The 14,744-nt window shown below is 36.0% G+C and overlaps 2 protein-coding genes across 5 annotated transcripts in view; one reads left to right on the top strand and one right to left on the bottom strand.

Annotated features, from left to right (window-relative positions):
* Positions 1–14,744, top strand: part of GFM1 (G elongation factor mitochondrial 1) — a 52,328-nt gene that overhangs the window by 22,316 nt on the left and 15,268 nt on the right. For all 4 annotated transcript variants that reach the window (XM_057545241.1, XM_057545242.1, XM_057545240.1 and 1 more), the window contains exons 12-15: positions 297–434; positions 1,326–1,408; positions 11,495–11,657; positions 13,260–13,404. In XM_057545241.1, coding sequence (XP_057401224.1) covers positions 297–434; positions 1,326–1,408; positions 11,495–11,657; positions 13,260–13,404 — 529 coding nt within the window. The remainder of the gene's footprint in view (positions 1–296; positions 435–1,325; positions 1,409–11,494; positions 11,658–13,259; positions 13,405–14,744) is intronic.
* On the bottom strand, positions 1,438–7,749 carry LXN (latexin). Its single transcript, XM_007164846.3, has 6 exons — positions 7,192–7,749; positions 5,797–5,859; positions 4,511–4,688; positions 4,056–4,192; positions 2,047–2,109; positions 1,438–1,777 (listed from the first exon to the last, which is right to left on the bottom strand). The coding sequence occupies exons 1-6, from the start codon at positions 7,318–7,320 to the stop codon at positions 1,679–1,681; spliced, it is 669 nt and encodes a 222-aa protein (XP_007164908.1). The 5' UTR covers positions 7,321–7,749; the 3' UTR covers positions 1,438–1,678.

The following is a 14,744-nucleotide window of genomic DNA, read 5'->3' on the forward strand; positions in this document are numbered from 1 at the left end:
GCAGTTTTCCACAAATGGACAGTTTTTGTCAATATAATAGGAAAGGGCATAGAGTTAAGTCTTGGACTCCTGTATCTTGGTGTGAAAAGAAAATTCTATCAGTTAGCTATTCCCTGCTGTCTTGGTTGTGTGGTATTCAAGCTCTCATATTAAAAGGATATAGCCTAGAAACTAGATGGTAGATCATTTTTATTTTTTAACTGTTCATGTATTTGATTTCATTCATTAAAGTTTTTTCAACAATTTCATTGCTTATCATGCTTAGTAAAATGTGTAATGATTTTCTTTTTTTAAAGAACGATCTGGAAAAATTTTCAAAAGGTATTGGCAGGTTTACAAGAGAAGATCCCACATTTAAAGTCCACTTTGACACTGAGAGCAAAGAGACAATTGTATCTGGAATGGGAGAATTACACCTGGAAATCTATGCTCAGGTAATGAATAACAAGGAAGTTAAATTCACTTTATTTATGTCTATGTTTTGTTAAAAGTCGATAATTCTCAATCTAATGGTTATAAACTAATAGTGGTTCTTCAAGCTTCACTCTGGTTTTTGTATCTAGATGTGGTATACTGCTTCTTCCAGTGTGTGTTACTAATTAATTACTTTTGGTTTCTAAATCTTTTTATTCGTAAAACATTGCAGACTTCTAGAATCAAGGCTCAGGGGATTTGCAGTAAGACCATTCATCCATCCCTAGGTTATGGTTCCTTGGGTCGAGTGTATCCTGGTCTCAGCCTTAGGAAGACAACCTCAGGGAGAAACCTGCTGAGAGAGTCGGCCCACCAGTACCCACTCTTCAGGCCATTTCTTGCCTGTTTTCTTCTCAAGTCAGTACTTGAAGATCATTATAATGGAGATAAACAAGTGGGTAGATGGGGCCCCTGCTTACCTAGGAAAGGTCTTGTGTGTATATGAACGAAAACAAAATATATATGACTTATGATTAAAAATTCTGGTTGTGATTATATCTTTGAAGTTGAGATAGTAGAAAATTATGACAACAGATTCATATACTATTCCAGTGAATATGTAATAAAATGGAGCAAAGATAAAGTTTTATTGGATAGATTAATTGGAGGTAAGTATAAATTAATCAATCTAAATTAGAATTCATTTATATAAAATCTGTAAAAGCAGTTTGTATTGTTTAATAGCATGTATTTATCCTCATAAGGTACTTAAGTGATTTAAGATTTATCATTTGCTTATCATATTTAAATGAATGCTTCTAAGGTAGTTGAGATTCTTGGGATTTTTCTTCCTTTAGTTCATTATTTTTTTAATTTAAATATATCAAAAAGATCTCTCCTGCTCTTTTTAGAGGATGGAAAGAGAATATGGCTGTCCTTGTACCACAGGAAAGCCAAAAGTTGCTTTCAGAGAAACCATCACGGCCCCTGTCCCGTAAGTATGCAAAACGATTAAACATAAACTATGAGGCTGGAATTTAAAGCTTTTTATTAGGGGATATACATAGCACTGTTACTGTTGATAAGACACTTTTACATTGTGATGCTCTTTATTATGGAAGCTATATAGTTCTGTAGTTCAGGCCGTTTATACAAAGGGACACTTATGAGATTTGTCTGACCCTTTAAGCTAGATATCAATGAAGACTGGTATACACATCATTAATAAGCATGTTTATACTTCATCGAATGTTACAGTCTTCATTTATTCCAATTGTGCTTCCTTTGGTAGACGGCTATTATGTTTTACTTTAGTACCATATTGTGGATGCCAGAGAACTTGCATTTGCCAAGGAATAATCTCCTGCAAGTAAAGGAAACTGATGCTATGATAAAATTCAGGAAACATTTAAGAAAACAGAGTTGGGTTTATATTTTGTTAGAAACAAAACAGTCCTCATAAAGAAAGCACAAAACAAGTTAAATTGCTGCAAGTGTAATATATTTCAACCTGGTGCCTATTTGAATTTATATGAATTCTGATTTAGAGTCAAAATTAATAAGGCATACTGTGGCTACAAAATGAGCCTCAGTTTTCAAAGTAGCATCAAATAAAGGAAAATGATACTCTACCTGAGATGCAATGTCATGAAGTAGAATGGTGTAGTCTAACTCAATGAAGTCATCATTTCTTTGCTATAATAAAAAATAAAAACCTGCGTTTAAAACTTGATATCATTGGCAAAAATGATAATTTTAAGAATCAGCTTTCATTAGTAGATGACAGTAATACTTCCACTTAAGTAAAATTAAAAATTGAATGTCATAATTTATTTAGCCTGGCAGAAAAACTATTCTCTTATAAATAAGATTTCTTTCAAACTACATTTTAAAATCATGATTTTTAAAAAATTTGTTACTCTAAAAATCATTTACCCCTTCTGTTTTTAGTTTCTGAGTTGTGGTAGCTACTTAAGAACATTACAGTCTATAATTTGTCATTTAAGATTCCTTAATGTTTCCATTATTCAGAAAAGCATCGTTTAAGGGATAAACTACTGAAATGAGAGTTTACACTAAAGGAAACCAATTTTATAATAGGAATTCTCTTTTAAAAAACTGAAAATAATAAAATGTAATGTTTGATTTTGTAACTAAAGCTTTGATCTATGCTGCTTATTGCTTTGGACATATGAAGTATTTATACTATCAGCTGCACAGAAATATTGCATCTACAGAGTTTCAAACCATGGTCATCAGAAATTTGCTGTACTCACCCAAGGCTCTTTAAGGCTTATAACTGATGTATTGAAACAAGCCCTAGACTCCAAGAGGCAGCACAAACTCCTGTGGCTCCTTTGGTTGACAGTAATTATAAATATGGCCCCAGGATCAAACAAAACTATGCTCTTCTCTCCTGAATAGTATCTTGAAGCAGTCCCTTCTTTGACTATATCAACAAAGAATGTCCTTTAAGGATAAGGTAAAAATCAGGAAGGTTTCTTACGTGTTGGATCATAATAGGTAAAGATATATAATATATACACGCTGAAGCAGTGGTTAAACTCTTCTGTTGGGATTTTCATTAATGCTTTAAAACTGCAATTTAGTGAAGGGTTACAGGAAATTTCTTTCATAAAGCAGTAACACTGCATATTTTGCTATAAAAACATGGCTTGAAAATCATGATTGTGATTGTAGATCCTCTGTAACGTGGACCCAGCTACTCAATTATCTGAGCCTCAGTGCCCCTATAGGAGTGTTGTAACCAAGGTTGCTATCTACAAAAATGCATTACAAAAAGGCTCTCTTAAAGTGTTATAAATAGTGATGCTAGGTATTTGGCATTACACTCTGAGTACTGTAATTGGTATCCTGTCCTCCAGTGTCCAAAGGTATCTAATAAGTGGCTGCAAAAGCTTGTGGAGTAAAGGTGCTCCAGCTGCCTTGCAGTTTGTTACCAACAAACTGAAACAAGCCAATGGAAAGTGCTTTTCTCTTACAGAGTATTTTTCTTGTATTCCATTAAATACTACTAGTTGACATATTTTGCTTTTCTTTTAAACCTCTTAATAAAGCTAAACTCAAACAATTAATTGTAATCTCTTTAAGGTCTAGAAAGAGGCAGTTTGGAATAGTCATATCAGACTTAAAATACAAAGCTAGCAACAAGTAAGATATGAGGTTGTCGATTATGACTAAATGGGTTATAAAAGATAATTATATACAGCAAGCTTCACAAAGACTGAGTGCTAATATTTTTGTTCCAGCTGATCCTGGGGGAAAAAATGCCAGCCATATCTTTAGCTCTGACACTACCATTTCACTAGAGGAAAAAAGCAGAGGTGGTTTCAGTATCACATGATTATAGTAATTTGAACACAAAACTTAGATTGCGAAAGGAAATAATCTGTATTAAGCTGCACACAAAAACCACTGCCAAATTATTTATAATTCAAGACTTCACTCTCTTGAAACTGCAGCTTCACCTTCTCTGGCCTTGATAACTGACTTCTTCAAATACTGACTTCACTATCTTAAATACAAAATGACTAAAGGGGCACTATTTATCCAATCATGAATTATCACACCTTCAGTAAATATTAAATCTATTAATAGTGTATGTTATAGAAATTACTTACCACTTGCTTGACAGTTTGAATTTTTGCCATTTTATACCATGTATTTTCAGTAGAATTTTGCCATATTATATAACCACAGGCAACCCAGGCTAAATGTTGAACTGGCTTCATTTCCGAAGGTACATTTCCAAAACTGTCTGGTGAGGGAAACATTTATATGATAAATGGAATTATTTTATATATACAGTATTAACCTTTAAAAAAAAATCTAAATTCTAAGTCATGTCTTAGTTTTCTTCAAATGCGTACAGAAAGTAATTAATTTAATTAAGCCATAGATTGATCTATAAGGTTCCAAGGCTTTTTTTGTTGTTGAATTAGATTAGTAATAAATATTTTTGCAAAAGTCAGTATATTGCCAGCATAATGTTAACATCTAACAATTTTGAGCATAGGTAATTGATATTGATCTTAAAGTCGAAAAAAATATTTTTCCGTGCCATATATTTACATACCTGGAATATTTTGTGCTTCTAGTGGTTCCTTCATAGACTTGAGTCTGTGATAAAATGTGGTATCTTCCTCATCTGGGTTCTTTCCAATTTCTCCTTCAAATGTGAAGTTGACTTCTGGTGCAGTATCTTGTCCCATTGGAGGGTACAGTACTTCAGCTGTGCAATTCACTGTAACTTGCTGTTTGAAACATTTTGTGAAAGATCTTTACATGTAGATGGCCATCCATTACTAATTATTGTTCTTTGAGATATAACATTTAAAGCATTGCCCCCCTAATGATGTTGTTTCAGACTTGACTTGAGTGTACCTGTTCCAGAGGTATCTAATTGGTGGTGGCCCAATAATTTTCTTAGAGGTATCTAAAATAGGTAACTTATTTTATAATATATAAGGTCTCATAATCTTGTAAATTCATTTTAAAACTATGTATTTCAGTATTAATGGGAAGTCCATTTGTAAGGCAGATTTTAGTCTTTATATACCAACTCTAGACTCTGGTTACTTTTTTAAGTCTGTCCATTACTCTTATTCTCTCCTCCTGAAATAAGAGAAATTTTCTCAAACTCAGATTCTGCAATCTATATCCAAATATAAAATGAGAAGATTGTAGCGTTGGCTCTGCTTTGTAAAGATGACTGTCAAGCAGCTCAAATGCCTTTTAATGAATCTCCTTATGTTAGCCTGTATCTCTTCTTAATTATGCTTAACAAAAGGGCAAGCTTTTTTAAATTTCAAGGTGGTTATGGTACAAGTGGCAGTTCCTTCCTTTTAAGTTTGTCTCATTAATAATTTGACAGGTGTATAATTTTTTAAAATTTCCCTGCCCCATTACTGAAAGATTCTTATCTGAATACAGTGGTACCAGTTGGCCATTCTGTTGCTCATAAATATCTAAAAGCACTTGCTTTCTTTAAATAAAAGAAATGAAAAACAGAATGAAACAGACATAAAAAAGTGATGATGATTGTAGAGTTAATTATTACACTTGTTCATATTAGGCATAAATTCATACTGGCCTATGAGTACATAACATTTTTAAAGGAAATTTATTTGAACTGAAGTATATAGAGTCTCTTTTCTAAATAGCATGATAGAAATACTAAGTGTATCTCAGAATACACAAAAAGTAAAAACTGACCTTTGTATGGTGATCATTTTTTTTTGAGGCAGGGATTTTACAACAACTTTTTTAAAAACCAAATTAATCCTATGATTTGATCAGCAGAGGTGATATGGAATATTAGGAATCAAATTTTATTTCATAATAAAATGACATTTCACTTACTTTTTGGATAATTTCTTCCACAGAAAATTTAAGGCGATACTTACGTCCTCTTCCCGGAATATCCTAAAATTAAGAAAATGTGGTGTTATTATAACAATAACTCAATTCTTTACATTGTTAGAAGAATCCATTCTCATTTGGTTGGGCGTGGTGCTGACTGTTGGGGGTAAATGATTAAGGCCTTAGACCTTGACCAAGGCATGTCACCATGTTTGTGACATCTAATTTAGCAGGTCCTCTAGCAGGGTTATTTTGGATGAGAACAAGAGGGTGAGATAAAAGCATATATAAATAAAATCGGTTATAATTCACTTTCAATCGTCAGAGTACTCTAACCTCTGGATCTGTGATCCTAAATTCCACATGAGAAATTTTGAAAATTTTAATTCTAAAGGTGACAAATAGGATGCACCATTGAAAAGCTTTTTCATAAAACCTTATGTACCCTGCAAATAGTGTTCAATGAAGATGAATTCCATTTTGAGGAAGCTTACTGCGAAGTGGTTAGAGAATGTTAAGTACTGCTTTTACTTGTAAGTGGACCTGCAAAATGATACGTTAACAAATTTTATAACAGTAAGACAGACGTTTAGGTATTTCGCTCTTGAATCAAGATGTAATTGAGAATTTATACCTAATTATGTTATCTGGTGTGGTTTTGAAATAACATTTACTCCCTGTCAGCTCTAAAAGACTGTAAGCAGTTAAACTTCTGTCAGATAAATAAGGGACAGTCGCAAATCTATTAGATTTTAGTAAAACGGAAACAAGCTTAGTGGTTGCTGAGGTCTTGAGCGTTTAATTTAACCCTTTAGCCAGAGGGGGCCCATCATTCACAGCAGTCAGTGGCAGTAGTGTTTGGATGGTTGAAGTGAAGCTTCAGGCCACAATACTTTTACTCTGCTTTGTCAGTTTCTGTTGCTTTTTGTTTAACCCTTCATTTTGGTCAAAGAGTCTAATAAAGGATTGATCTTAAAATTCAGGCAGTGAAGAATCTTTTGCAAGACGGGAGCTTTTGTTGGCCCAGATTGGAGTAGTATATGCTAAACATAGCGCCAGTTTTAAGATCCTTTTGAAAATGGTTCCTGTAGGTTTCACTTGGGGAAAGGGGAGAAGCCGCCCCAATTGAGAACATTTACCGATTTCCTTATAGCAGGGCTCATAAAAACTACCAGTGTCTCTGCCTTCCCGTAAAAACAACAAACATTCCCGGGGCTGTCCCCAGAGACTGGAGTGTAGCCCAACCCCAGAAAAGCCAACTCCTCTAGAGAGACAGCCAGCCTTGAGGCCCAAAACGGGCATGGGGTGTGGGGGGTCAGAAGCAGGTGGAGCTGAGACCCTCGGCGGTGGGGGGGGACGCTAGCAGGTGCCGCCACCACCCTCTGCCCGACTCACCTGCAAGCTGGCTTGTTTGACTGTCTGCACCAGAAACACCTTGTGGGGGCTGCCCTGCTGGTAGTTGATGCAGCTCTCTACCACCGAGGCCGCCCTGGAGGCCGGGTAGTGGGTCGGAGGGATTGCCATTCTTGGTGAGCGGCGGCTGGGCTTGCGTGGGGCTGCTCGAGCTTCACAGGAAGGGAAGGGCACCCCCGTCCTGCCTGCTGCCGAGTCCCCCGGGCGGAAAAGTCAGCCCTCCTTCTTCGGGCTGGGCGGGGCCTGGGGCGGGGCCGCCAGCTCCTTCCCTCGCTGTCTCCCTCCTTCCCTACTTCCGATTCTGCAAGCCGCTGCCTGGGAGCTGGCTCCTAAGGAGGGTGCTCCTGGAGCCCCGCCCTGCTACCGCCTACTGTTACTCTCTGGTCCCTGTTTGGAGAGAGCCCCCTCCTCCTTTAAGGGGGTGGTGAGGAGTGAGTCGTTGGGCTGGGTTGTCAGGGACTACATCCTTCCTTTTATTAACCTTTACAGAAGCTTGGGGAGGGGCTTTCGGGCCTTCGCCTTAGTGGAGAGTCTCTGGGGCTTCAAGTTTCCTCTTCGTGGAAGGAGGCTGGTTGCTTTACTTGCAGACTGGAGCGCAACTTCCTTATACACCACCCACAGTGTCCGGCACGAGCGCAACTTCCTTATACACCACCCGCAGTGTCCGGCACGGTTCAAAGTACAAAGGAGCGCCAGGTAGTGAGTCATTGTGATTCCTTCTTTTCTCTTCCCTGTCCAGGAACAGGCTTGCTCATACCCAGCTTTCTGTGGTGGTGTATCAGTTCTGCCCAAATCAGGGTACGAGAGACTGCAAACGATAGCATTAATTTGGAGGATTATGTAATTTAGGTCAGGAGAATTTTAAAAGGTACTTGCACTCCTCTCTCCCTTTACTGATCTTCGAAAGATGAGGTTTTGATATCACACCATGCTTCCAACTTTCTGAATCACTTTGAAAATTTTACTTTGAGGATTAAAACTTATTTAAAAACTGAATTTATACAAAGCACTACATTGAAGTAGCTTCTAACAAAAGCAGTTTTTAAAGCTCCTTAAGCAAGCACAGACTTTTAGTAGGCAGTGCATTTTTACTCTCCAGATCTCTTAATTACCTCCTGTGGGCTTTAAAGGAACTGTAGTCTAGGCTGTTCTTTGGATTTGCTGTAGATCTAGCAGCTAAGATTTCTTTTCATCAAATGTATAGCCAAACTGACACTGTAGCTGGTTGGCTTAGAAATAAAGACTCTTTGCTATTTTTCCCAAAACGGATTTTGAAGGTTCCTTGGGTAGACATATATATTGTGTTGCTTTTTTTAAAAAAGTTAACAAAAATGTATTTGTAATGTGTTGTTTTCCTCAAATACCCTTTTTATGTGTAAATAAAGTCTTTGGAGTAAGTAGATTTTTAAAGAACAGTAAGTAGTAAGGCATTCCCATTCTTTCTAATTATATTAGCCAACAACCATCAAGTAACTAGAGGATGAAAAGGTTAGTTTCTCCTCAAGGCTTTTTGTAAAAAATTGAAGCTTGTTTTTCTGTTTTTGGGCGGTGTGTGGGGGGGGTGTGAGTCATTCATCTATCAGCCAACCTCTTAGGTTGTCACTGTATTTGTGTGTTAGTTGTATGAATTATGTGCTCCTCTCATAGTGTCCAAGAAGGAGTGGCGGAATACATTCTGATTACCCAGAAAGAGCTTTTTTGCTGATAATGAAATTTTAAAGTTTTCACAAGTAGCTAGTTAACATCTGTTTTATTACCAGTTAGAGTTGTGAGGAGTACAATATGTGCGCTTCCTAGATGAAATCACCCTTTTGAAGCTTTACGAATACAGTTTACATCTCTGTAGATCAAGGCTAGTAACAGAGGTTGTGACGTATCAGGCATTTATTTACTAAAAGTACACATACCAGTTTAAGTTCTTTTAAAAATATAATTATTATATTAAAATTTTTAAACTGCTTATTTAGATGTTAAATAAATAAACTGCATTGAGAGAATCTTATTCCTATACTTGAGTCCTTGAAATCTTACTTACTTACTAAAATTTCATTAGTGGTAAGTCAAGAGATCATTATCCGCAAACTTAAATAATGTATGAGTTACCTTGAAAGTAGCAAAATTATTATGGGTCTCTGGGATCGGGCAAATTAAATTATTATTTTAAATAATTGTATGGACATAAAACTTAAGTAAAAACGTCTATGGCTTGCAACTTTGATAAGACTATGAAGTCAAAATAAATCTACAAAGTAGAGATATGCAATAAAACCAACACAATTCTAATTAACAGTAATTTTAATGTGCGAGATGATGATGTTTTGTCAAAATGAAATTGTCTTTTATAAAATTCCAGTGGTCTGACCACAGGAGCATGGATTCTTTTGCCTTCAGCACATCTATTCAGTGCCTACCAAGTGATGTCTTAGTTCTTCCACTTCTCTATTTAAGCTACAGTAAAATCTCTCTTTGTGCAGTGTCTTCTAACAGCTTTTGAAGTGAATGCATCGTGTGCAGATTAAATCAGTTTATGTTCTTATTAGCCTTTTAGAAACATGTTTGATTAAGAGTGTTGGTCTTGGTACAAACCCTGGCTCTGCCACTTAAGAGCTGTATCACGTTTGGCAAGTTACTTAGCTTTTCTGACCCTCAGGTTTCTCACCTGTAAAATAATAATAAAAAATAGTGCCTACTTCATGGATCTGTGGTGAAGAGCAAGTAAGACTGTTCATAAAAAGTGTTTAGCACAAGCCTGGCACATGAGTGTCCTGTTATTTGGCATCCACTTGATTATAAACGCAGCCATGGTCCCTGAAACCGCAGAGATTGCTTGTCTGTGAGCTGGCCCTCCAGGGCACTGCTGTCCAGTAGCAGTTTGTGCAGTGATGGAAATGTTTGGCTCTGCTGTCCCGGACAGTAGCCACTCTCCACACGTGCCTGTTGACCACTTGTAATGTGACTAGTGCAGCTGAGGAACTGAATTTTAAATTTTATTTAATTTCAATGTAAATATCCATGATTAGTGATTACCATATAGACAGCACAGATCTAGAGTATGTTGTATGTCATATTATTGTCAAATTGAAAACAAAATTTAAAATGTCTCAGAGAACTTGAGCATACTAGAGAATATGTCAGTGGACCACAGTTTTGGAGTCCCTTCAGTTATTCTGTGGTGATTTGGCAGTTGTTTCTCTTCTCCTTTTCCTGCTCTTGGTGGTTCTGATGGCTGTTTGTTTCTCTCCTGGGAAAATCAACCATTCAGCATTGTTTCCCAGCCTATCCTGAAGCTCTTGGCTTCTGGAAGATTATTTAAAGGCAGTTCATCAGGCACATTCACGCTTAGGCTCTCTATGGAAACTGCTTATTCCAAGCTGACATCTACTGAAATTTGCTGTTTACTTCTTCCAAACCATTCACAGATCTGTACACAGGAACACACAATCATTAATGTCCATTTACCTGCAGTTATCTGCAGACACCTTTGAAAGCAGCCAGCTTCTTCCATCTTATGGTCTTGAGGAAGGTTTCAGTTGAAAGGAAAAATGCCTTCCAAACAGTAGATACTCATGAAATGTTTTTCAATGATATCGTAGCCTGTGTTTACATATATTTAGTATGCATGTAAGATGTTTATTTCATCCTATTTATGTTGTCATTAGTAGTTTCAAGTAAACACTGACCTGTGTGTCTATTTGAATGACTTAACTTATGTTAATCATGATCATTTTGCCATTAATCATTTTCAGGTGTTAGTTATTCCGCCTGAAACTCCCTTCTCTCGTATTTTCTCAGTCCATAGTGTACAAGTTGTAAAATCAAATAGCAACTATCTGAATGAATTAACTGCATAGCTCCTATTTTCAGGTAATTGTCCTCATAGAGATTTAAGGAGAGAACACTGTCCCAGGGAAGGGAGGCATTCCAAAAGAAATGGGTAAGCTCTTTGGAATGTAGGTTTCTATTAATAGAATAAGAACCTTAGACGAACTTTTTATTTTAATTTGTTGACTTTTACTTTCTACTTGTGAAATTCAGAATTAGCAGAATTAAAACCATGGATTACTTTGGTGGTGTGCCCCACCCTCACCTCCAAGTAAAAACAGAAGGGACAGGATTACTTTTTAAATAAATTCTATAATAATTTTATAGCAAGGCCATCGTATTTGAAGGAAAAAGTAAAAATGATGAGAGGTGGTTTTTCATTTAAATTAGTAGGAGTTATTTCATTTTGGTGATTATATAATGCTATGTTGATTTTTTCTTCTTCTTCCTAAATTACTTTCAGGTTTGAGTTTACACATAAAAAACAATCAGGTGGTGCAGGCCAGTTTGGAAAAGTGATAGGTGTACTGGAGCCTCTGGACCCAGAGAACTACACTAAGTTGGAGTTTTCAGATGAAACATTTGGGTCAAATGTTCCAAAGCAATTTGTGCCTGCCGTAGAAAAGGTAAAAACAAAAAAAAAACTTTATTGCATTAAAAAAAAAATCAAAAACAGTCTATTAGGTATCAAATCACATTGCTATCACGTCTTCTGTGGTTCATTTTCATTACAGTTCTGCTTCTTTTTCTCATTAAGCTTTCCATCTGATTAGAATCTTTAAGTTCAAGAGCTATAAATATATGCTGTGATGATGAGGGGAAGTCATTCTGTTTCTTAATCATAGTTATTGTATTTCTCTTGATAAATTTAAACTACTTCATTGATTATAATCAGCACTTGAAATTTGCAGTAGGCGTTAGGGGTTTATGAAAGTTTTAGGTGTACTGATGTAGTAGAATGGACATTCATTAAGATTCCCAACACCTGGGTGCTGTCCTAATCTCTGCTAGTGATTAACATGCCCTTGGGTAAATCAGAGCCACTTTCTTTTGTAAACTGAGCATATAGTACTTAATTCCGAACCCCTCACAAACTCAAGGATCAGATAAGACTCTGATATTTCTTTGGGAATTGTGAAGTGATTTGCACATATAATGGGGTTACTAGTGATTTGTTGGCTTTCTAGGTCAACTGGCTTTAAGACTGTTGTAAACCTTTAGCAACTGTCTATTCTTGTAGATTGAGATTTTTAGGATTTTTTTAACCTTTTAACTTAGAAATCTTTATTAACAGATCATAATTTTGGCTTCAGCATTAATTTTGGTAGCATTTTTTGTGATTAGTGTGTTTCATTCATTATACTTTATTTCAAGACAATATTTTGTCATTCACACACTTTTAATTATCTTTTATTCTCCAGGATTAATGTAAGTGAAGGAAAGCTCAGATATTTTTCAACATTTAGAGTTTACAGTTTTGAATGCCAGAAATATATTGTACTACATGTGCAGCTGTGTGATTGTCTTGCCATGAAAAACTATCTTGAATTGTAGGAGCTCTATGAGTATTTAAGTGACTGAATGAAAAAAAAAATTGCACACTTATCAAATTGTACTCTTTAAATATGTATAGTTTATTGTATATCAGCTATACCTCAATAAAGCTGCTTTTTTAAAAAAAGAATTGCTTTGGAAAAATGAAATTAGCTTTTAATTTTAGTTCTTACTGACATTGTATAACACTAAAGCTGTTAGGTAGTGATCTGCCAATGAGGCAGAGCAGTGATAGGTATATAGTAGGAGCTTAAGACACAGCTGTTGATTAGATGTCAGTTTTGATTGAAGTTTTATTTTAGAGAATTTCTTAGATTTGCCTTTCCCCTCTTTCCTCCTGGTAAAATTAAGATCATGCTGTCTCTGTAATGCATCATGAGCGTTTAGTAATTCTTGAAGATGAGGTTATGAGAAAGCGATTGTAGCACTCTCAGCATCACTTTCAAACCAGCTCTCACCTTTAAGTAATAGAGTTTTCCAAGGGATTGCTTATCTAGATTCCACAATAATAATACTTAAATAGGCTGTTCAACTTAAAAATTTTTTTTTAAACAGTGAAATATAGCATACATAAAAATGTTACACTTCTGAATACTAAAACGTTTGGGGGTTTTTCATAATGCTTCTGTGAGTGAAACCCACTCACTCCAGAAGTTGTGTTCATTCATTAACAGGGGTTTTTGGATGCCTGCGAGAAGGGCCCTCTGTCTGGTCACAAGCTCTCTGGGCTCCGGTTTGTCCTGCAAGATGGAGCGTATCACATGGTGGATTCCAATGAAATCTCTTTCATCCGCGCAGGAGAAGGTGCTCTTAAACAAGGTACGCTGTGTCTGGCAGTTGCCGCATCAGTGCATCTATTTCCCTGGTGGACCATCAGAGCCGCAGAAGGCAGCACTGTGTTGGTTAGGTCTTCTTCCCATCCCCCCCACCCCACCAGAGCAGTAAGCAGCACACCAGGGAACATGATAGGCTCTGGGCAAGTATTCATAGAATCAAAGTGAGGATAGATTACTGTGTTTTCTTTCTTACAAAATTAAAATCCTACTTTGTTCTCCTAAATTATCTGGTATTTTTTTGTAAGTTTAAATTCATAGATAATCTGTAAGTTCTACTTTTAATAGAGAAGACAGAAGTGCTCAGAATTGTAAGAATTATTTTAAAGAAACATTAATTATAGTCATCCTGTTTTTAGTGATTTATTCAGATGTCAGAAAAATCTATAAATTTGTAAACAACTTTTTCATGTATGACATTGTAGGCTTTTAGGCATTTGAAAGAATTCAGTAAACCTTATTCTCAGTGCAGACTTCTTGTTAAACTGCTAAAATTGTCAACCTTTCTCACATAGAATAATATGTCTATTAAAACCCTGATGAAACAGAACCCTAAGCAATTGCAGATATATCTGATTCATTGCTTTTAAGAGAGAAAAGCAAATGACGGCACAGCAGTTTGACGTTGGGGGCTTTTACATTGTAACTGGGAGCCAGAAAATTCATTCTCTTTGTCATATCTTCCATATCCGTTATATGGTAATTCATTAGTTATGTCGATAAGTGGATTTTTGCAGAGAATTACATTATGATTCACAAAACATTTCAGAGATATTTTTGTCAAAGAGGGTCGAAATAGCAGAAAATTAATCCTAACACATCATTTCCAGGCATTCGGAAAATCAGGATTTTATTGTATGAATTTTGGACTTTGTTGTTTTTGGTCTGTTTGCATCTGTGACCAGGTGTGGGGCAATGGCTGGAGAAGGTTGCTCATTCCCTGACCAGGTTGCTAATTCCTTATTTTAGTTAAACTAATGGGAGCCATTAGTAATTTGTTGTTTCGTTTCTCAGTTGTGAAAGGGTGAGAGAATCCTCCATTTTCTTTATGCCAGCTAGCTGTCTATTAAAAATGCATTTGAAATTTATGATCTAGAAACCTTGTCACAGTCTGTCAGTTGTAATAGGAAAAAGGGAAATAAAGTCACAAAAAAAATAAGACTTTATTAAGCATGATTCAGATTGTATTGATAACACCTGCCTCTTGCCTTCTAGGGGTTCACCACTTTAATAAATCTTAAACTGGCAAATTGGTTGTAATCACTTCATATTCTTTTTTTCAGCTTTACTGAGGTGGAGTTGACAAAATTGTAAAATATTTAAAGT

Source organism: Balaenoptera acutorostrata, chromosome 4, assembly GCF_949987535.1.
Source record: "Balaenoptera acutorostrata chromosome 4, mBalAcu1.1, whole genome shotgun sequence".
Taxonomy (NCBI): domain Eukaryota; kingdom Metazoa; phylum Chordata; class Mammalia; order Artiodactyla; family Balaenopteridae; genus Balaenoptera; species Balaenoptera acutorostrata.